The sequence below is a fragment of the Pseudochaenichthys georgianus genome, chromosome 23, assembly GCF_902827115.2.
Source record: "Pseudochaenichthys georgianus chromosome 23, fPseGeo1.2, whole genome shotgun sequence".
NCBI classification, from domain to species: Eukaryota; Metazoa; Chordata; class Actinopteri; order Perciformes; family Channichthyidae; genus Pseudochaenichthys; species Pseudochaenichthys georgianus.
Genome location: NC_047525.1, coordinates 18,908,423 through 18,931,983, shown reverse-complemented (window position 1 = coordinate 18,931,983; position 23,561 = coordinate 18,908,423). Strand labels below are relative to the sequence as shown.

General features: G+C 41.8%; 1 protein-coding gene across 3 annotated transcripts in view; it reads right to left on the bottom strand.

Moving 5' to 3' along the window:
* Positions 1–4,406: 4,406 nt before the first annotated feature.
* The window catches only part of LOC117468386 (kinesin-like protein KIF21A), a 38,339-nt gene continuing 19,184 nt past the window's right edge, over positions 4,407–23,561 (bottom strand). Inside the window, exons 4-36 of one of the 3 annotated variants that reach the window (XM_034112462.1) lie at positions 23,184–23,333; positions 22,399–22,533; positions 22,100–22,264; positions 21,688–21,803; positions 21,233–21,428; positions 20,958–21,147; positions 20,428–20,491; positions 20,155–20,346; positions 19,253–19,300; positions 18,595–18,652; positions 18,393–18,504; positions 18,119–18,307; positions 17,570–17,769; positions 17,376–17,483; positions 17,203–17,271; positions 16,970–17,109; positions 16,749–16,893; positions 16,052–16,246; positions 15,527–15,628; positions 14,505–14,670; positions 13,383–13,440; positions 12,114–12,168; positions 11,708–11,910; positions 11,396–11,569; positions 10,910–10,942; positions 10,607–10,743; positions 10,430–10,514; positions 10,126–10,215; positions 9,874–10,032; positions 9,677–9,794; positions 7,780–7,950; positions 7,228–7,427; positions 4,407–7,065 (exon numbers count right to left, since the gene is read on the bottom strand). In XM_034112462.1, coding sequence (XP_033968353.1) covers positions 7,008–7,065; positions 7,228–7,427; positions 7,780–7,950; positions 9,677–9,794; positions 9,874–10,032; positions 10,126–10,215; positions 10,430–10,514; positions 10,607–10,743; positions 10,910–10,942; positions 11,396–11,569; positions 11,708–11,910; positions 12,114–12,168; positions 13,383–13,440; positions 14,505–14,670; positions 15,527–15,628; positions 16,052–16,246; positions 16,749–16,893; positions 16,970–17,109; positions 17,203–17,271; positions 17,376–17,483; positions 17,570–17,769; positions 18,119–18,307; positions 18,393–18,504; positions 18,595–18,652; positions 19,253–19,300; positions 20,155–20,346; positions 20,428–20,491; positions 20,958–21,147; positions 21,233–21,428; positions 21,688–21,803; positions 22,100–22,264; positions 22,399–22,533; positions 23,184–23,333 — 4,281 coding nt within the window. In that variant the 3' untranslated portion in view covers positions 4,407–7,007. The remainder of the gene's footprint in view (positions 7,066–7,227; positions 7,428–7,779; positions 7,951–9,676; positions 9,795–9,873; positions 10,033–10,125; positions 10,216–10,429; positions 10,515–10,606; positions 10,744–10,909; positions 10,943–11,395; positions 11,570–11,707; positions 11,911–12,113; positions 12,169–13,382; positions 13,441–14,504; positions 14,671–15,526; positions 15,629–16,051; positions 16,247–16,748; positions 16,894–16,969; positions 17,110–17,202; positions 17,272–17,375; positions 17,484–17,569; positions 17,770–18,118; positions 18,308–18,392; positions 18,505–18,594; positions 18,653–19,252; positions 19,301–20,154; positions 20,347–20,427; positions 20,492–20,957; positions 21,148–21,232; positions 21,429–21,687; positions 21,804–22,099; positions 22,265–22,398; positions 22,534–23,183; positions 23,334–23,561) is intronic. The other 2 variants (XM_034112464.1, XM_034112463.1) reach the window with 2 other exon arrangements.

The following is a 23,561-nucleotide window of genomic DNA, read 5'->3' as shown; positions in this document are numbered from 1 at the left end:
GAGATTATGTAAATTATTGCGAGGATACAAGGAAACAAAAATTGCCAGTTTATCAAATCCAATAAGATTACAAGTACACGTCATTGTACAGTACTACCACCCTGTGGTCATAACGCTCATATGCATGGTAAAAAAAAAAAAAGACACCCACGTGTAAAACATTTTTTTATTTTAAAATGTATTTTCACACTGCACCAGATATTTCAATCACATGAAATTGTGCACGGGAATCAGCAGGGAGAAAACACGTATTTACAGAACAGATTTACAGTCCATTTTTGAAGGATAATCATGATTTGAAGAAGATTCATTAGGAATTAGAAACACTCAAATCATTCATTAAGCAAGTCAAAAGTGAAAACCAGTTTCAGTCATTGATCTATTCACTTGCTATGAGGCAATGGCGAATAATTTGATTTTTCAGTGCAATTATTTGTTGTCCTATTGACTAGAGCATCGCTAACATACCTCGAATATCCAATCAATCCAGTCACTTTCCAAAGTTGAATTTATTACAGGCACTGATAATTCATCTCTCATTATGCAGAAATCCATCTTGTATATTTCACGCAGTTCATCTTAAACAATGATAGGATATCAGAGGAAGGAATGAGTTCAAAATCTCAGATTTACAAGGAAGACACATCAGCAAAATCGATCAAACGAATAAATAAATTAAGACTCACATTTAAAAGATTGGATGATATCTGATATGAGTATTGAAACATTTGTGAAAACACTGAGTTGAGATGAACAGGACTGAGAAATTAGATTAGTGTTTCGCATCATTTGGACTGAAATCACAAACATACACACATCTTTCAGGGGTAGATGCTTTCACAAAAATAAATCTCACGTCCCATGATCAGGAATTGAAGGTGCTTTCATGATATAACAAACAGCCTCTCTTGTCATAAAATAGCTAAGAATCCAGCAAAAGTTTACTAAAGCACTTGCTACCAGAGCCATACTTGCACAGCTACTTAGGTTCGGGAAAGTAAATCTCAGTGGGTAACCTTTTCATTTGAAGAATCAAAACCCTGGAAGTGAAGTTTCCTTGCCAGACAGGAGCATGCTGACAGGAAACTAAATGCTTAAAGTAAACTGTCTGTCTATCACCCAGAGAATACTGAAAGCAGAAACCCATCTGCTACTTGTGAATAAAAGACTGAAATATTGAAGCCAGATAACCGATTCCTTTATATTTTTCTATTACAGCCAAGCCTTGATTCACTGTTGTGTAGAAGGTAGGTAGTTTAGTTCTCATTTACTCTAGACTACGCAGAAATTTGAAGTGGAGAGCACTCCTGCTTCAAAAGTCAACGACACTTCTCACACAATTGATCCTCACCTGCACTTACATGGAAAGATCAAGAGCAGATGAATCAATGTGGAGAGCTTCCCTTTGTGAAAGGTACACAAAAAGCAAACACTCTCACTATCAGCTAAATCTCTCACTGTGATGTACAAACTTACATTTATTCAAAGCCTCCAAAACACTTTTAATGGCTTATTACATTTTTTTATTATTTCCAATCTGTTTTGCTCGAGAGGGGACAAGGTTGGATTCTGTAGCCGCATTAAGAGAGCAAGCAGCAGTATCACGGCTCATCAGTGCTGGTCATAAAGCATGGTGCTGGTATTTTTAGCTGGAGGATTCACTCTGTGGACGCTCAGAGATAGGAGCCGGGGTGGTGAATATTGACCCTGCCCTCCTGAGGCTCATAGGCGCTCAAAAAAACGTCTTTAACTGCCACTTAGCCGTCTCTGCCTGTTTTTTCCCCCCAACACCTTTTTCTTATTTCTGTGTCTATATAAGCCATATCTTCTCCTACCATTTCTGTCTTTCCGTTTGTTTCCTTCTGGCTGTCAAAGAAATGGAAATTAGTAGTGTGTTAGCGCAGGTAGCTTGCTGAATGTCAAGAAAACAAAAACATTCTTGCTCGAATGATCCCTCATGATTTCCTCCAAAGCTAAAACCAATGTAATGCATGGTAAAAGACTCTAATGCATCAACTCGTGGCCAAACAATAATGGGAGTATAATGCTGAAAAGATGCTCCATGGTTAGATAAATGCAATTTTCTTGCTGTTTACAAGTCATTATTTTAGTAAAAGGAGTCTGGCAAAAACACATAAACAGACATCACACCAATATGAACCTTAATGGATTTCAATCCCTCAGGAAAGAAAGAGCACCTGCAGCCGTACACATCGCATTAAAGACGGATTTAACTGTGAAACAACAGAATCCGGTGTAAGCCCCCACACTCCACAAATCAATGTGTTTGTTCACTCAACAGATTAGAGGATATATTATCCAAATTCATCATGGATTATGACACAGTGAAAATGGAACTCTCACCCACGCGCTATGTCTGAGAAGTTGTTATTGATTTATGGTGAAACTTAATCATCTGGCTTGAATGATAATGTGCCAAGAATGTGAGTAGGATTCCAAAACAACCTGAGAAGCTGGTTGGACAAAGACTTGTTCAAATGTGAAAGCTAGAGTTGAAGGTGTATTCCAGGAACTTGTCCTGGAATACACCAGTTCCTGGTTAGTAAACCAAAAATTGGGCGTTGATAGTTTGAAAGAAGGTCACACTGTCTTTACTGTTTTTCTGGTAGAGGACATGTTTCTGATAAAAATGACAACTATTTAGGGTTAATCTTAGAGTTGATGTTGGAAAAAATATATATGTTTAATCATTTCCTTGGCGAATTAGTTCGAGCCCCGTCCACGAAACGGGTTGTATCTGCTACAGTTCTCTATCGTATGGACGGTTCGTCCACACGAGGCCGTAACGGAACCGCGGAAACGGAGCCCTCAAACGGTAACGGGTCCCTCCCAAGGTGGGTAGATCTGCGGACGAAACGCTCTGGGGAGCCTAACGGCTCCGTGTGTACGTCCTATACGATCATTACCTGGAATTCTGCCTTTTTGAACAGACTTTTTCATTGAGTCCTAGCTATATTGTCTGCAGTTCTAGGGTTAATATGAATCTAATATGATTGTCATCGGTCTAAATTACATTTCAAATGATTAACTGTGTATCTAATGAATATCACAGTGTGGGTTGAATCCATTTTCATAACCACTGTCTTTTAACTGATTTAAATGCGGAAACTGGGCTTATTCATCAGAATTTCGTATGACTTGACTTGCTTGACTCTCACCACAGTGACTTGGGACTTGCTTGATACTTGTAGGTCAAGACTTCAATCAATCAATCAATGTTTATTTATATAGCCTAATATCACAAAGTTACATTTGTCTCAGTGGTCTTCACAGTGTGTACAGAATATCAGTATGACAATACGACACCCTCTGTCCTTAGACCCTCACATCGTACAAGGAAAAACTTCCAGAGAAAACCCACAGTTTAAAGGGAACATGGGAGAAACCTCAGGGAGAGCAACAGAGGAGGGATCCCTCTCCCAGGACGGACAGACGTGCAATAGATGGCCGTGTGTAAATTGAAAAGATAATACATTTGCAACATAGGTAGTCCAGATGTTTGGAAATGCATGTGTGTATAATAGGAAGATGAATCCACGAGGATATCCATCCAGGAACTATGATCCAGGACCACAGCCACGACACAGGACCGCAGGATCATCCATGACTCCGGATCCCAGCGTATATAGACACCAAAAAGAAAGATATTTGGGGAAGCTGGGTTAATGGGAACATGAGGGTACACAGGTATAGACGGAGAGAAGGAGATGCAAGATGTCCCCCGACAAACTAAGCCTATATCAGCAAAACTAGGGGCTGAATCTAATCAGCCCTAACTATAAGCTTTATCAAAAAGGAAGGTCTTAAGCGCACTCTTAAAAACGGATAGGGTGTCTGCCGCCCGAACACAAACTGGAAGCTGATTCCACAAATGTGGAGCTTGATAAGAAAAGGCTCTGGCTCCCATTGTACTTTTAGTGACTCTAGGAACAACCAACAACCCTGCATTCTTGGAACGCAATGCCCTAGTAGGACGGTATAATGAGCTCTTTAAGGTAAGATGGCGCCTGCCCATTAAGGGCTTTGTAGGCGAGAAGAAGAATTTTAAATTCTATCCTGTGTTCTATAGGGAGCCAGTGTAAGGCAGCCATAACAGGAGTAAGAGACTTGAGACTTGCTCATGACTTACACATGTAGGACTTACTCCCACCTCTGCAGTTTACTGCCTCTGGTTGTTGTTGAAGAAGGAGGGAAACATCAGCAGATAAATGATGATAGTGAGGAAAGAACATAACAGAGATTATGTAAATTATTGCGAGGATACAAGGAAACAAAAATTGCCAGTTTATCAAATCCAATAAGATTACAAGTACACGTCATTGTACAGTACTACCACCCTGTGGTCATAACGCTCATATGCATGGTAAAAAAAAAAAAAGACACCCACGTGTAAAACATTTTTTTATTTTAAAATGTATTTTCACACTGCACCAGATATTTCAATCACATGAAATTGTGCACGGGAATCAGCAGGGAGAAAACACGTATTTACAGAACAGATTTACAGTCCATTTTTGAAGGATAATCATGATTTGAAGAAGATTCATTAGGAATTAGAAACACTCAAATCATTCATTAAGCAAGTCAAAAGTGAAAACCAGTTTCAGTCATTGATCTATTCACTTGCTATGAGGCAATGGCGAATAATTTGATTTTTCAGTGCAATTATTTGTTGTCCTATTGACTAGAGCATCGCTAACATACCTCGAATATCCAATCAATCCAGTCACTTTCCAAAGTTGAATTTATTACAGGCACTGATAATTCATCTCTCATTATGCAGAAATCCATCTTGTATATTTCACGCAGTTCATCTTAAACAATGATAGGATATCAGAGGAAGGAATGAGTTCAAAATCTCAGATTTACAAGGAAGACACATCAGCAAAATCGATCAAACGAATAAATAAATTAAGACTCACATTTAAAAGATTGGATGATATCTGATATGAGTATTGAAACATTTGTGAAAACACTGAGTTGAGATGAACAGGACTGAGAAATTAGATTAGTGTTTCGCATCATTTGGACTGAAATCACAAACATACACACATCTTTCAGGGGTAGATGCTTTCACAAAAATAAATCTCACGTCCCATGATCAGGAATTGAAGGTGCTTTCATGATATAACAAACAGCCTCTCTTGTCATAAAATAGCTAAGAATCCAGCAAAAGTTTACTAAAGCACTTGCTACCAGAGCCATACTTGCACAGCTACTTAGGTTCGGGAAAGTAAATCTCAGTGGGTAACCTTTTCATTTGAAGAATCAAAACCCTGGAAGTGAAGTTTCCTTGCCAGACAGGAGCATGCTGACAGGAAACTAAATGCTTAAAGTAAACTGTCTGTCTATCACCCAGAGAATACTGAAAGCAGAAACCCATCTGCTACTTGTGAATAAAAGACTGAAATATTGAAGCCATTCGGAAAAACATTGAGGTCATTTGAATCCAGATGTAACAGCTACTCTGCCTGGGTTTTAACACTGATTCACAGATAAGGGTTGATATTTAGGGTAACAGTTTTGCCTGAAAAGCTATGCTGCCATCCAAAGCCAAAACGCAGTAGCCTAACTAATCTTCTATGTTTTTTATAAATTGACTGATCAATGTTACTTTTGACATCTGATTTACCAGCTACATTATGCCACATAATTTACAAATCCTAAAAAACTGGAAAGTAAAAACCCCTTGTTAAGGCTAGCTGGTTAGCCTAGCTAGTGAGAGCTAACTTGTCTTTTCTGTTTCCTGTATTTAAAACCAGATTTGTTTCATTCTCTGTCATCTTAGGAATTTAGTTTCAAGTCCACAGACATAAGGTTGGTAGCTAAACAAGATTGTTAGAGAAAAAAGAAAACCATTTCCTCTAAAAGCTAACAAGTCTGGCTGACCAGACCAGCAGTATCTGTTGTCGCTACTGAATCTTCATGATTTGTTGTAGTCAAGCCACTTTAAATTACACTCTTAAATGTATTAAATCATACAAGAGTTCATTAGACTAGTTCATCAGTTAAAATAGACAAGGAAGCTAAAGCAAAAATATTTAGTTTGCAGTTACTGCGTTTGGGTTTTGTAAGGCAATAGGCTATAATATCAGTGATGAGCCATGATACACATATTTAAATAAACAGTCAGCAGTTGATATGATGAATACTATCGAAACACATTTTTTTGTCAGACCCTGTCAAAGGAGCAGGATATGTTTTATTTAGAGGCCTCTCATGAGAGGGTAGGCAGTAACAGCTGAATAATAAGACCATACTCCGCTTCAATAGTTATTTGGTCCTTGCTTACGGAGAGCACACAACCAAGAACGAACTGGAGAGCAATACAGGAAGACACAACACATCACGCATCATGGGAACACTTAGGATAGACTCACAGTTATTGCTGGTGAGCAGGACATCTTCATGTTTTAGGACTCTTTTAGCAAACAACAATTGGTGCAAGGAAGCAAAGCATTTCACCAAGACACGTTTTTTGTCTTTCCAGCTACAGTGAAATATGCTTAGAAGGTATCCATGTTGTCTAGCGCTGAACGGAGAAGAGGAATGTTGAAAGCACAGGAGCGACTCCTGGATCGATTGACACAACAAGTCGATATGAATTGTGTTGTTTTGTTGCAGCTATGAAAGATGCTGTCCATCTCAGCTGTTCTGTAGTCCTTGGAGTTTTAGAGGGGCTCCCCTGTGATTTGTCTTGACCTAAAATATCAGTAGATACACTCAGCTTTTAAGACTGAGAGCCGTCAGATCTAATTAGACTTCCCTGATACTGTTCCCTGTGGGGCATCACTGAAATACCAGTGTTGTTCAAATACTTTTTTTTTCACACTTTCGGGAATTATTAGTATTTTGGTTTCCTTTTCCAACACTTCATCAAGTCATGGGTGGTGTAGCTGTTTCACAAAGGATTCATTTTGATTGGATAAAGGCCTGCAGATCATCCTTGATTTCAGGTACGTTCTGTGATGATTTGGAAGCAGGGGTCAGTGGACGCCTTCCTCCAGAGATCCTTTGGCTTCCCAAATCTTTACTGTGCGATCACTGCCGAAGAACACACAGTAAAATAACGAAAGTCAGGTGATTATAATCAACATCAAAATCACGTTTCAACCTTCAAAATTCAGTAACTTTAATAGAATCCTTACTCGTTTAACGATAATGAGAAAGAACAGAACATTCAGATGAGTGTGTTTTGTGACTCACTCTGAGGCAGTGAACAGTTGGCTGCTGTTTGTGGCCAGGCCGTTGATGGGACTGTCGTGTCCCCGGACCTCGCCGAGGGGCGCGAGTGAGTCGGCATGCCAGAGGCGTAGCAGCCCTCCTCTGCATCCGCTGAGGAGCACCGGAGAGCCTGGCACCATGCCCAGAGCGCTGACCCAGTCTGCCTGCGCACTGACTGACTGCTAGAAGAAACCACAGCCCATTAATTAGTGCAGACTTCTGTACGTCAGAACATTTTTCAGTTTCAGCAACTCATTCAGTCATATTTATTGCCACAAACAAACATTATATATTTTTGAGAGTTTTAAAGACTATGTTATTCCTCCATCTGATGATTTGATATACATTTTGAGCCCATTTGGCCACTTTTTGGGTGTTTGAAAAAAATCTCGTAATTACCTATGTGTACCTCTAGATGTACTAAATGTGCTTCAGTGGACATACTGTGTTTTTTAAACTCTTTTGATCTCATATATATGAAATCAAGGGGGAAAATCTTCTGGCTCCACATGTTTTTCTTTGTGATCAGTGTACCTGTAGCAGCCGTTTACTGGCTAAATCCCACTTCTTGATGTAGAAATCTCTGGAGCCGCTGTAGAAAACGTCCCTGTGCACCACGAGAGACTCCACCCCGTCCTGATGAGCGGGATCGAACGATTGGCTGGAGCTGATGCTGCCCTGAGCGCCTTCTGCCACCTCAAACATCTGGAAACACATATTTCCATGATACATCTTAATCTTGTGAGGTTTTGTGGAATACAAACAGAATGCAATCACAGTTATGTTTCTCACCCATTTCATCAACACTTCTGGTCACTTTCCAAACAGTCTCAAGGAGGCAAGAGTAAACCCTCTCCTAAAGAAACCCACTCTCAACCCGTCTGATGTTATAAACTACAGGCCTGTCTCTCTACTCCCGTTCCTGTCTAAAACACTTGAACGCGCTTTCTTTAAACAACTCTCCTGTTATCTCCATCAGAACAACCTTCTGGATCCGCACCAGTCTGGTTTCAAGGCAGGTCACTCCACAGAAACTGCCCTCCTTGCTGTCACTGAGGAACTGCACACGGCTAAAGCAGCCTCCCTCTCCTCTGTCATCATCCTTTTGGACCTGTCTGCTGCATTCGACACGGTGAACCATCAGATCCTCCTTCGCACTCTCCAAGAACTTGGAGTTTCAGGCTCTGCACTTTCCCTCATCACCTCATACTTCAAAGACCGCACCTACAGGGTTACTTGGAGAGGGTCGGAGTCCGCCCCTTGTCAATTAACTACAGGGGTCCCTCAGGGCTCTGTTCTTGGTCCCCTCCTCTTCTCCTTGTACACAAACTCGCTCGGATCTGTCATTAGCCCGCATGGTTTTTCATACCAGTGCTACGCTGACGACACCCAATTAATTCTGTCCTTTCCCCGCTCAGAGACCCAGGTCGTCGCACGCATCTCTGCTTGTCTAGCTGACATCTCTCAGTGGATGTCTGCTCATCACCTCAAGCTCAACCTTGACAAAACTGAACTGCTTTTCCTTCCGGGAAAAGATTGTCCCACTCTTGACCTAACAATCAACATTGGCACCTCTGTTGTTTCCCCCGACTCAGACTGCAAGGAATCTGGGTGTGATCCTAGATAACAACCTGTCCTTCACTGCAAACATCGCTGCTACAACCCGTTGCTGCAGATACACGCTTTACAACATCAGGAGGATGCGTCCCCAGCTGACCCAGAAAGCGACGCAGGTTCTGGTCCAGGCTCTCGTCATCTCACGCCTAGACTACTGCAACTCCCTCCTGGCTGGTCTACCTGCATGTGCCATCCGACCTCTGCAGCTCATCCAGAATGCAGCGGCTCGTCTGGTCTTCAACCTTCCTAAATTCTCCCACACCACGCCGCTCCTCCGCTGGCTTCCGGTAACTGCTAGAATCCACTTCAAGACAATGGTACTTGCGTACCATGCTGCGAATGGATCTGGCCCTTCCTACATCCAGGACATGGTTAAACCGTACACCCCAGCACGTGCACTCCGCTCTGCATCAACCAAACAGCTCGCTGCACCCTCGCTGCAAAGGGGACCCAAGTTCCCATCAGCAAAAACACGTGGGTTTGCTATCCTGGCTCCAAAATGGTGGAATGAGCTCCCCATTGACATCAGGACAGCAGATAGCTTACACACCTTCCGGCGCAGACTGAAAACTCATCTCTTTCGACTCCACTTCGAGTGATAGAACTATTAACAAAGCACTTATATACTAATAAAGGGCTGGCTTATCGAAAGCGAGTTGAGTAGCACTTGAAACGTTTTTGCTCTATGAAGCCTGATGTACTTATATGATTCTGTTTTCTTCAAGTTTGTATTTTGTTGGTCGAACGCACTTATTGTAAGTCGCTTTGGATAAAAGCGTCAGCTAAATGCAATGTAATGTAATGTGTCTCTTACTTTAATATGATGGTCTTTGGATCCAGTGAGGACCACATCCTGTCCGTTGCTTAATTTGTCGACAGTCAGACACATGACAGGTCCCAGATGGCCAGTCAGCTTCCCTGTGGACGCAAACCTAGAGAAAGGAAAGGAGATTAATTCTGTCTTCATGTTTGATAAATGCTTATTAGACTCTAATCTGTGTTTGCACTTACTTTCGGAGGTCCCACATGCGCACAGCGTTGCCAGCAGCGGCATAAAGGAAGGTGCCTGAAGGGTTGAGAGCGATCTGGTTGATCTGACTCTCTCCTGGTGGGATGGATAAACTCCTGACGGACGCACAGATGTCTCCTGAACCCACCTGTCCTGATGACCTGACATCCACAAAGATGCAAAATACATTCTTTGATATCCTCCGTTATTATATGTGCAGCTTAAGATCTTGACAGAAGAAGTGTTGTTCTTACGTCAGTGTGCGGATACACTTGGCGGAGTCTCGTATGTCCCACACTTTGATGTAAGCAGTGGATACAGTGAAGACGAGACTAGAAGTGTACCTAAAATATAAAAAGAACAAATAAGGATGATTATTTGTCAAAATCAGGAGGATATGGAATTCCTCACATATATAATAAAAGGTGTCATTTCTCTAAGGCCAGACATTGAGAAATGTCTGGAGTTTGTTTCTGTGATTTCCCCCAAAACGCCCCATTTGCCATGACTAAGTTCTACTTTTATAAATCTAACGTGTGCTTTGCGGTGTTCTGATACCTGACTGAGACGACGCTGCTGGGATGATCTGCGAGGGACATGATCTCCTGACCCGTCACCAAGTTCCACACTTTACACGTACGGTCTGAAAACACACACAAAGTATACAGTATGTAAGGGAATAAACTAAATAAGTAATAGAGAGAGCAATATGTTTTATGAGTTGACATTTTCTACCTTTGGATCCTGTGAAGAGCAGATCATCTGTTGCGTCTACACAGAGAACAGGTTTGGTGTGGCCCTCTGCTACATACACACACTGCAGTTTGGCCCCGCGGCTGTTCTTCTGGGCCGTCACAGGGTTTATCACACCTCTGAAACACACATGATATGGTAAGAGCTGTAACTAATGGCTAGTAGTACTACAGTGGATGTGATACGTAGAAAAAAAAAAATGGAGATAACTTTATGTTTGCATTTAAAAAAGAGGACATCAAATCGATTCCTATTTTAAAAGACCAATCAAGAGATGAACGTTACCTATGGCCTTCATATACAGGTGAGTCCTCCAACCTGAATGACAAAGCAAAGTAATATAAAGTAAAATGTTAAATGCACATTTCAAAATCTTATCATAACCCTTTACTGTCTTTCCATAAAAAACTGTATTATGTAAACTGGAATTTATAAGGTTACATTTCCTAAACAAATTATGAATGTATGGTAATTATGAGCAGAGCTGATGCTGATTGAAAAAATATAAATGTTTGTTTTTTTGCATTTTTTGATTTTTTTTAATCTAAATTGTTGCCAACTATTGATAAAAAGCAGACTGAAAATAGACAGAATATATAGAAATTTGCACAAAATACTGCAATTTCGATGGTTAAAATTAGAAAAATTTGTATTTTTAAATGTTATCAGGTTTGATAAAATATTTAACACAGAAATAGAGGAACATATATTCTTATAATGAATATGAATGTATCCTTTTCTGTCACTTTTCACATGTCACTTCTTACTCACAGTGCTTTGTGGTCACTGCCTTTAGTTTTAGCCTCTGCTGTGCTAGGCGGATGTGTGTGTATGGGTCCTGGGATGTGCGTTGCCGTGGCGCCCTTCTCTTGCCCCTTCCTCCGGCTGAGGGGCGAACGCTCCACCGGCCTCCTCTCTGTCCCTGTAGGTGACCTGGCTCCAGAACTGCAGGCAGGAAAATAGACGGAAAACGTTTGTATTATTAGTATGGGAGGCAAAACCAAAATATTGTTAAACATTACAGAGAGAAATATCCTGATATATCTGTTTTCCACTGGGAAATGTTGCCCCCACAACACTTACATGCCAGCTGGTCGGGCCGACGGTGCAGATGGAGGAACAGCTTGCTCGCTGTCAGGGGTTTGGCTGAGAGCGTGACCCTGCATGTCCTCAGACCCTTCCAGGCGCTCCGAGAGGGGCAGCAGGGGGAAGTCTCCGGTGGGGGAGTCACAGTCCCCGCTGCCGGCGTACAGCAGCTCCATCTGGGTGGTGGTCCGTCTGCGAGCCTGAGGGAGCACAAGTGTTTGGCTCAATATTCGTCTGACTCACAAGACAAGTTAGTCATTAATTCAGGTCCTATAAATAACGACTCTTGAATGGAAAAATGTGGTTTTAATAATGTCAAACAGAATTGGTATTATTTATTATTACAGCATATTGGATCATATGTTTACAGTATATCAGTTAGCCATGTTGGATTGTACAGCACCTTGCCTCTGGGTCTGGATTCACCACATAACTTCAATAGATCCGATGCCAGTGTGCTGAAACAAAGTGAGGGGTAAACAATCACCCAATACATGCTAATATGACCATATGAACAAAGCATAGTGTAGTGTGTGTTATGTGGCACAACCTTTGGGATAACTGATGTGTCATGAACAGTGTTGGGCAAGTTACTTTTAAAAAGTAACTAGTAATAGTTGAGTAACTAGTTACTTTATTAGTTACTAAATTATAAAAGTAACTTTAACAAGTTACTTTACTTTAAAAATAATAACAATAAAATTGAAAATGAAATGCTTTCACTGGTATTTTGCTGACTAGTTCTCTGAAGGCAACAGACTCGACCGTTGCGATGGGCAGCATGTCCTCAACAACATACCTGGCAATCAATTTGTTTAGTTGACTCTGGGTGACATGTGGCGATTTAAAAAAAATCGGTTTTTGGCTGTTTAGATGGTGTTGCTCCATCTGGGTCACTGCCGGTGGTTGAGACGGTGGGTGCTTTGGCGACTAGTTTTATAGCCCCATGTACATTAGTTAGGTGCTTCAAGTTGCAAATGCGCTGCTGCTCTCGCTGATACTTGTATCTGCCATTGTGTGTGTGTGTGTGTGTGTGTGTGTGTGTGTGTGTGTGTGTGTGTGTGTGTGTGTGTGTGTGTGTGTGTCTGTGTGTGTGTGTTGTGTGTGTGTGTGTGTGGTGAGCGTTGCTGTGTGTACGCGTGTTAGCATTAGCAAGTGTTCGTGTATTTTCCCCATAGGCAAGAAGACTCTGTCTCTGATTGGGTTACCCTGAAATGTTACTCCGCGTTAACCAATCATCACTCCTCTCTAGTTACTTTCACTTTTCCATGGTACTGTGAGAGGACATCGCTGTATTCGCCTATAAGTTACATCCGCAGTGAGATTCGGTTCAGTTCCATCACATAATGTAACGCACCCATTTAAATCACAGTAACTATAACGGCGTTACTGAATGGGAATAGGTAACTAGTAACGCTATTAGTTACAAAGTAACGCGTTAGTCCCAACACTGGTCATGAATCAATTTGACATTTTTTTTATAGAAGATAATTTCAGTTTTATCCAATAGCTTCAATGTCATGTTAGCCAGTGACTTCAAATCAATACAGCACTGTGTTACTACTCTAGAGAGATAGGATGCACCTCTTTTTTTTAATAACAATACTAATAAGGCTCGTGCAGCCCTAATTGATGTTATCAATCCCACCTCGGCTTTTCCCTCTGTATTTACCTGCCCTCTGCAGCTGGACCCTGGGTTGACTCGTCACTACTGCTGTCATCTCCGTTCTCTGTGGAAAACAGGATACCTCAGTACATTCGAAAAGCATGTGTGTTTTCAAGAAGCCTTACACAAGATAACGTCCAATCAGAAAGCTAGAGTATTACAGCACAACAATGACTAAGGCTTCAGCAGCTCATAACAAGGGCAGGGGTCACCTGGTTAAGGTTTAGAGAAAAGAGACACTTTTAATGTAACACAACCAGAAGCTACAGTGTGTGTCCTGTGTGGAGGAAGAATGGAAAAAGCACGTGACGGATACAAACAGAAATGCAGACCCACAAACTGCTGTGTTCAGCTTCGAGTCCTGCTGCAGCGTGGGGTTTTCTGTTTAGTTTGAGTGACTTTAGTCAGTGGGACTTGCTAACAGGTGGGATAACGGGGGAAACGTAACAAAACACATCATGCACGTTATGGCGGAGTTACTTCGACTTGGTTAGATTTCACAAAGGAGGATTTCGGGTTGATGCACACTACAAGATTTCTTTATCTACTTTTAAAAATATAATTACATTTATTGCATTGAATATAAAAAAGAGGTATAAATACCATTCACCATGTATACATATTTCTATGTAACTGCATCTTATCTCGTAAGTTATATTTATATAGGTAAAAAAATAAGGTTTTAGTAAGAAATGCAAATTTCTTTAAAAACAAAAAGGCCTTAACTTTTTTTTTACAAATTTCAAAATGCAGAACCAAAATGTATAAGGCTATAAACGTAAAGTAACATTTTCTTTATGATCTTATCGTTTATTTTCCTTTAATATGGTCTAAATCTTTTGGAAGTCTTGTGTTGTGCATGTGCCCCGCTCTCTAAAACACAGTCACATTGTAATGGATACTCACCTGGTGACAGGTAACCTAACTCTGAGTTCACAGCACACAACAGAGAAAACAAACCGCAAACAAATCAAAATCAAACTCAAAGATGAGAAAAAGGCAGCACTTTATTTCACAGGCCAGGTATATTTATTTCATAATTTTTCTAGGCCTACGAAATAAAATGGAGCCATGAAAGAATGGTTATGATTGACATGCTCAGACTGGTTATGATTGGATGTTTCAGACCTTGCAGAGCGCTGCCCAGCAGGGCGTCCAGCTCCGGGTTGATCTCCGCCTTCTCCTTCAACATGTGGAACAGCAGCTGGTTCTGGGTGGCGCTGTTGATCTCTGTCTGCTTCAACCTGCCCTCCATCACCTTCAGCTGGGAGTCCTTTTGAGCCGCCTGCAGACCCTGATGACACAAGAAGAAATTACTAGAGAAGCAGGCAAAACCAATTTGCAATTTCTTCATTTGTCTTTTTCTTGTTCTATGCTGCTGGGTTAATTTCCTTACTAATCTAATTTTAACACGATAATAAATTCTCATTACGTCCTGTACAGGAGCCATGGCTACGAAAGGGAGATCAAGTCGAAATTGCATTCAAGTTGTCATAACAACCAACAACACAGATGATAACAAAAAAATCAAATTGGCACAGTTATGGTCATCATATTGTAAGGGACTGAGAAGCAGAGTAGTGGGAGACACCTACATTCCCAATAGGTGGCTCCACCCGCTGCCAATTAACAGTATTGGGAGCAGGTGGGGAGACCTCACAGCTGGTGCTAATCACTCCCTCAAGGGAGACAAAAGGACCTAGAGTTGCTCAGTTGTGTGTGGCACATGGAGGGAGCAGGAGACTCCCAGACTGAGGAAACAGTTGTAAGCTGGCAAGTCGGTTAGCGGCCCGGCTACGTTAGCCTTTCTATCGTAAAAGGTATTTTTTAGTTGAACAGCAATAAAGCCTCTTTTTGGATTTGAACACTGCCTCTGTCGTGACTGCTTCACTACCACTTTTCCTTTTATCTGCCCCGGCCTGTTACAATATATATAAAAAGCAGTGCTCACGTTATCTGAGTGAACTGTGCTATATTAACATGAGAAGATCGGGTTGCATTTTTCTCTCTTAAAAGGTAAAAGCAAAGGGTTTGTCAGGTTTACTAAGTTGCATCCAGAGTCATGCAGAAACCTGAATATACCTGCTAGAATGAAAACCCAAACACTGATGACATTAAGACTGAAATAACATTAAGTCAGCAGTAGGTACCTTATTGATGGCCATGGTCATGAAATGATCCAGAAGGAAGCGGGACTCTGATAAATTACAGGAGCTGATCACAGCGACCACATCCCCTGTGTCTCCTTCCTCCTGTAACCCAGAATAAAACACAATCAATAAAGTGGCATTATGAGAAACCCAGTAATCAGACACTGTATTTGACCAAAGAAGACCTTTTGCACTTTGGGAAATAAACCAACTCACTTTCTTACGAGTTAGACAAGAAGATTAATATTACTATTTTATTGCTCTGTTAAATATAGGGCTAGCGCCAGCAGTTGGTTAGCTTAGCACAAAGTCTGAAAACAGGAAACATGCTAGCCCTCTGTAGAAATCTAACAAAAAATGACTAATATTTACACTCTACTGCCAGGTTTCACAACAATTCGGTATGATATTAGCAACATACAATTTCTTTAACAACAATATTTAAAAAAATACTTTTACAAAAATATATCTACTTCTTCATGTCTACCAAGGAACCTGATTTCCTGGGAGCCCCCCACCCCTCACCTTGGCCTCCTCCATCTGCATGATGTTGGCCTGGCATTCTGCAATGCTGTCGTTGATGTAGTCGATGTTGGCGCTCAGAGACTCCAGCTCCTCGTGCAGAGAGGCCAGGGAGCGGTCGGCGTCTGCACCATCCACCGCAATCTTTTCTCTTTTTCTGGACACTCGCTCCCGTCGCCTGGTGAGCTCCTCCCGTTGCTGATGGAACAATAGAAGAAGAAGAGACGAAGATATTGGATTTGCACAATTAAAAACACTTTATTTGACAGCATCACTTTATAACTTTGGGTTTTTGGAAATATAGTTTAAATCTAGAAATATGTACAGCAATGGCTTTAATTTATCATTTGTGTCAGACCTGCAAGAACTTAACCTATTCAATTTGGCATATGATTTGCTGAACAAAAATGTGTACTAAGGAAAGTCCCTTATCTGGGTAAATTAACGAGAGTGGATGAATACCCTAAATGCAAAATAAAACTGATACAATTCTTCCTTTCTCATTGACTTTAGCATTTGAAACACTGGACCATCCTTTAAGATAGCAAATGGAGATAATATCGCCCCACAGTTCCCTGCAGCAGCAACATTTAATGTCATTCTTTTAGAACTGTGGTTGTCCAAAATCCTGATATCATCACGTTTGCTATCGAGGTCAAGGGTAAACATGGTGAGGAACACAGAAAGGAAGTCATTTTACCTTCAGCAGTCTGTTCATTTCACTCTCCATGTTAGAGATGGTCATCCTCTGCATGATGATGTCAGTGACTCGTCTCTCCAGTGACTGCCATTTGGTCCTGGCCGTCCTGTTGAGGTAGATACTCCCCATCCGCACTGGGGAGCTCCTGAGGGGAAAGACATGTTAAAACTCTTATACTCTCCACTGTCTGATACACACATAAACACGTTCGGATGCCGCACCTTGCTCCATTAGCTTGGGACGCTCCCGATGTAAGCATCCTTCCTGGGGACGCTCTATGAGACTCCTGCAGAGGTTCAGGTGTCACCTTTCGGCTCACTTTCCCAGACAGGGGCCTCACCTGCCGCCTGAGAGCCGTCACCTGGAACAGATCACAAAAGAGAGAGGCATATTGGAGTCAAATGAAAACACAAAATATGATATTGTCAACTATTTTCCCTCATGCGAGTCTCACCTCTTCGTTCTTTCTGCGAAGAATCATCTCCTGTTGTCTTTTATGGGTCTCCATCTGCTTCAGTTGGTACTGTAGGAAGGATAAGGAAAGAAAAAGGGAGTTTACAGCGGTCTACTCTTTTTATATTTTTGCTCATGTGTTTAGCTAATCAGATAAAAGTTGTTGAATGTCACCTCGGCTCTGCGGTGGTCTTTCTTCAGAGAGGCGATCTCCCTGTTCCTCTTGCACTCCGTGGCTCTGTTTCTTTCCTGCTGCTCCTTCATCTGACGCATCAGCACCACCTGGTGGAGAAATACAACACAGCAGGAGAACAAATCAGCACTGCAACGACATGTGTCATTGAAAACAAATGAAACTATTAGATTACCTTGGTCTTCTTCATCTCGGTCACATCCAGCTGGAGCTTCCTGAGCTGCCTCTCGTACTGAGTCTGGTTCTTCAGCAGTCGGGCGTGCTCCTTCTGAGCCGACTGCAGCTTCTGCAGCTCCTTGTTCATGGAGCTCAGCTTCTTCTCGTACTCCGTTTTGATCTTCTTGGCTTTCTCATCCGTACCCAACCCCACTGAGCCTGAGCAAGGAAACAATACAGGCCATAAGACTGTTAAACACCTGAACTTCTGAAAGAACATCCATAACATTCATCTGTTTGCAACTTACACATTAATTATCTTAATATATCATATTCCAATTACTTGTATATAGACTCTTCTTGCACTATTTCTATTCTATTTTATTTGTATTTACTTGCACTATTTGATCAGTTTTATTGTGTTTCACTGTTGGAGGAGCCTGTGACCTAAGATTTTCATTGACATGACTATGTACAAATGACAATAAAAGCCTTGAATCTTGAAAAAATACCGTAATATTATCCATTTAGGAGTGTATTCTGATATCTGTGTGCACGTGCCTCTTACCCATGTTATGCAGCACCTTGTCCCTCTCCAGCTGTGTGTCGATGATCTTGTTCTGCAGCATCGTCAGCTTCTGTTCGTACTGCTGCTTGAGAGTGTGCAGACGCCGCTGGCTGTTCTCCAGCTCGTCGATCAGCTTCTGCTTGATGGCGATCTCACAGGTGATGTTGGCCAGGTCTGCCTGGACGTTTTCTGTGCACACAAACGCATCATTAGTTCCTGAAGTATCTTGCAATTTATTACCGAGAATGACTTTTCTCACTAGGGCTAATCTTACCTTTCTCCTCCTGGTCTTCGGAGTCAGACTCGTCAGACGTTTCTTCTCCCGCCATTTCAAAGTCCTCCTCTTCTCCATCTGGATCCTCGCCTTCTTCATGGTCACTGCCCTCCTGTGGACATATAATCACACGCATTAAATAAACAATATAAATACCAATTTAGAAATGTGTGACCTTTAAATAGCTAGCAACAAACTTGACCTCTGTCTCGTCGTTGCCTCGCTCGTGGTCGTTGTCCGGCACTTCCTCTTTGATGACACTGAAAGTGGAAAAGACTGTTAGCCAGCTTCCGGCTGAGTTATTGTATTGCAGCTTAGACTAACTGAATTACAACAAGGAGGGGTAAAGTGCACATGCAAACGATTACATTATACACTCGATCAGATCAGGAGAAGATGTGGAGTCAGTGTTTTAATAATAAACTGGGAAAGGAAAAACATAATGTTGTTAGAACAAACTTATTTCATTTGAGGAAGGGTTGTTGACCAAATTGTACAGACGAGCGTCATAAAAACGTAATTCTCCTGGAATGTTTTGCTCACTGTCAAACCCTAAGGTGACGACACTACTATGTTAAAATCTGATCAACATCTTGCTGTGTGCGGTGAGTAGGAACAAGAGAGAACAGCGGGTTGAGAAGAAGAGGTTAGAGCAGGTTAACATTTGTGTAAACCACCTGTAGGTGCGGAAAAAGTTAGAAATTAGTTTATTAGTTTATTCAGGAACTTAGGGAGGAAGATTTGGGATTGGCCACAGGTTAACAATCAACTGACATCTTTTCCGTTACAAGCACAAAAGGACAACATGTGCAGCGCTCCAGTTTCAGATTTGACCCGATCCTGGGTGGGATGTAGCAAACCTGGTGTGTTCAACCGCTTGCTGGTGATTCTCCTCACATCGCCTCAGTCTTCAGAGAGAGAGAGAGAGAGAGAGGGATGGGAGTGGGGACGGTGAGGTGTGGAGGTGAGGAGGAGGTGGAGACGGCAGACAGGCCGCAGAAGTTGGGGCAAGTGAGGGAATATTATGAAATAGGAGAAAGGCAGAGAGTGAGAGAGCAGCCAGAAAGGATGGTGGGAGTGCAGAGACTCTCACTGCTTATGGAGAAGCAGGTGACAAAAACTACATTTGACCAAAGAAACATAAGCAGGAGAGATAACCGTTTTGTTGTTTTTTTAAAAAAGGCGTAATGCCAACAAATATGGATAATAAATAATATGAATGATGAAAATGTCAAATCTATTTAAAACATTTGACTTATTGACTTTACAACACTCAAAAGTTAATGGAAATGTTTGTCAATCAAACGAGTTGGAAACAATCCCACAGAGCCACGACTGGATTTGATCTGTGCAGTAATGCAGGGTTTAAACAGAATAAACTAAGAGCTGCGCGGCTTTGTAACATTCATTTAGAATGCAAACTATTTCGGACTCCTGGTTTGCAATAAAAGTGTGCTACAGCGTGCCAGAACTCGACAGACCGTAATCAACGAAAACAGCTCTCACTGTCATCTTGTCTAATTTGATCCGTCATTCCCTTATATAAAACACCTGCATTACATCCTAATGCAGGCAGCCAGGAGATAATTACCCACAACACACCAGTTCTCACACCCTCCCCGTGTTGAAAGACAACCAAAGTCTCCCATTCAGCTTCTTCACAACGCTTGTGTTTTTCTATTCCCCTCGAAGGAATTTTAGAAGATTCAATAATTGTTTTTGGTGGATTTTATGTTTTGAATGGTTGAGACGGGCACAATACCTCTTCTTCTTCTTCTTCTCCTTCTTCTTGAGTCTCTCCAGGCTTTTCTTGGCCATCTCGATGACGTCGCTGGCCTCCTTCTCGGTGGAGAAGGAGCTGGCGGGGCCGGTGTACAGCGAGGAGCGCGTGGAGGCCCGAGCAAGACTCTTCCTGAGGTTCTCGTTCACTGCCTCGCTTTCAAGGAGTTTTGCTCTAAAAAAGGGGGAAAGTCAGGCGTTTAGATTACTATAAAAGGCAGCGGATAAATATTAACAATAAAATACTATCAAATACCTGAGCTCCTCGATTTCTTTAATGTAGTTTTCAATCATGTTCGCAATCTCTTCACTGCCTTCACCTAGAATTAAAGGCATCACTTTAGCTTTTCAAATACGAAAGTTGATTTGCATTGGCAGAGAAGAAATACTTTATATATAATATATTATTGTTACATAAAATACCTTGCATTCAAAGCTTTTCTTTATTCTTAAACTCCTTCTCTGACATTCATTTCAGTAAGCGCTCGCTGCATCAGTAGGTCGTTATTAAAGTCAAATCATAAAAAGACTCCTTTTCAGTCCACTGTACTTTGTGTTTAGCGCTAATAAGCAACTGTTAGCATGCATTGCTCACCCTAAATAAACACTGTAAACAAACCTGCTGAGCCTCAGTATGATAGCACACAGTCATTGTGAGCAAGTTACATACTGACATTAGCAACTAGCTTGAAGAACTAGCCATTCACATTTAGACAAGTTAATCGGAATACTCCTTACTCATTTCCAAAGTTTTAGGTCTTATTAATAATGTCGTTTTTTGCCCACCTGCTCGAGCCAGGACCTGGTTGGCCTGGTCACTGAGGATGTGAGTGAGTCTGACTCTCTGGGCGTCGATGGTCTCCTGCATGGCCTTCACTCTCACCCTCAGGTTGTTGTTCTCTGTTTGCAGCATGGAGTTCTCGTGGACCAAGTCGTTGACGCCCTCTATGCCATCTTCACCCACCATACGCTTCCCCTGATGGATCATTCATATTATTAGATTTTTGTTTCCAACCAGTTCTTGATTTCTTCGGTCTTATTCCACCTCCTCTCCTTCTTACCGTCCTGTACTCCATCAGCTCCATCTGCAGCCGGGCTATCTCCGTCCTCAGGGTGCTGATCTGCTGGCTGGCTTTGTCCTGGTTCACCATCACTTTGTTCTTGATGTTTCTGGCTCTGTTGGCGTACTTCAGAGTGTTTAAGGTCTCCATGAAATCCCGATCGGACGGGCTGATACAGGCGATCATCACCGTTTGACTGGAGAACACAAAAAAATGAAGTAAGGTGATTGGTTTATTTTAATTGTTTTCTGCCATGTCCTTTGCCATGGTTAAGGAAACAATGTACCCACTGGGTGCATGGAAACCTTCAGGTACTATCTACTGGTTACAAATGGTAGCACTTCTGTAGACAGCTTAATCACAAAGCAGTTTTGTCAACTTTTGCAGCAACATAATGCATGGTTTGTGATCCACTGTGGAGGATAAATCAATATTAGGACACAGTGTTAACAAACCTGTTTCCTCCTAGTGAGTCCTGTAACAGCCGGGTCAGTTTGGAGTCTCTGTACGGCACGTGGGTGGAGCGCTTACTCCTGTCTCCCAGAGCACTGATGACGTTTCCCAAAGCAAGCTGAGAGGAGATAAGGAACAACAACACGTTTGTGATTTGGTATTTAAGGGTAAACGTACAAATAGGGATCATTGTGCCGTGTAAAACATGTGCAGTTCATCTTCTAGCCACCTGGGGTCTCTCTTGTTCCACAAAATGAACTGACACTCACTGACATACTGTAGAATGACCACTCGCCCAATAAGAAGATGGGTAATCATTTAATACTTAATGGATTAAGTACAGTATAGGATTATGACTTCCCTTTATAGTGTATCATAAAATATCTAACTCAGACATGCTCCTAGCTTCCTCACCAGCCCACAGTTGATGGAGATGCCCTCTTTAGCTCTGTCTCCTGTGGCTCCAGTTCTCTTCAGTCTCTCAGAACCTGCCAGGTCCACAAAGTGGAACTTCGCCGACAGCGTCTCAAACTCATTGATCTCCGAGTCGCCGGCTAGACGGTTGTCTGTTTCATTATCCTGAAGGAGAAGGAAGAAGAAGACATTTAAGGGGATAACAAGGTTTGATAATGACATTGCAGCTGATGATCAACATCAGTGAAATCTACATTCAGGATTAGCGGAGATCCACTGCTGTGTGCGACAGTACGTACGTCGTTGTCAGGAGAGCAGATTCGAACTTGGCACAGGTGGATGGTGAAGATGGCGTGAGAGCGGGAACTCGAGGAGTTCATCTGAGTGCTGGCGGTGGTACGAGACAGAGCGCCCAGCTTCAGACACTGCATCATCTGTAGAAGAATACACAGGGGAGAGAGGAAGGACATTTAACAAAACATACGGAAATGTTCAGGTTAATTGATGATATTCATATAGAAGCTGTGTGGAGATTTGTATAGTAGAATTTAGTAATATATTGTCTATTTTTCTCATTGTGCCCTCATTTATCCACAGACCTGGCTACCAGCAGCTTTTCAGGGAATATATTTTCAGCAGAAAGTAGTGCCTCAGTTCACAGAGATTTATGTGGAGGCTTTTCCAGTAACATGGAGTGGTTGCTACTGAAAATGTAAAATGTAGTTTTTCAGTGCTGTGAGAAACTGACTTTGAAAATAATGTATTTCTAGTTGTTTTAATTCAACAAGTAGTTATATTTAAGCAGTATACTAAAAGGGACAGTATGGGAACTGAGTACACTTTTTTATTTGTTTATCTATAACAAGTAATATTGAGATATTAAACAAGTTGTCCTTAGTGGGGAAGCCTTTAATTTCATAGTGAGGTGAGCAGAGTATCAATCCATTTCAGAACAAGTTTATTCGGATGGGGATATAATGATAATACAATGCTTTCTAAATCCAATTCTAAGTAAATACAGCCCAAAAAGATGGACGAAGATGGGGTCAGAGCAAAACTATTATTCCCGAGTGTTAAAGCTGACCTCCTCTGCAGTGGCGACGGTGCGGGTGGTGACCCCCACGGTGTAGATGCCTCCGCTGGCGTCCTCATGGATTTTGATGGTGGATCGCATCTTCCTGGCCTCGATGTCTCGCGTCGAGTCGAACAAGTCGAGCACCTCCTCGTTGTATAACTGAAAAGTAGGATTAATAACAGAAAAAATAAAGTACACATATTATTTCAAGAACAGTCGGTGTCATTATAACATCTGTTATTTTGCTTCACTTCTAAAACTCATCTTTCCCCCTCAGCTGCTTCGTCACCAGCTGCTAGCAGACACTCATTGGCGGTTAAAAATAAAGCCAGGAGCTGATCACTGAGACAGATTAATGACAGTTTAATGGCTGAAGGGTCATTTGGA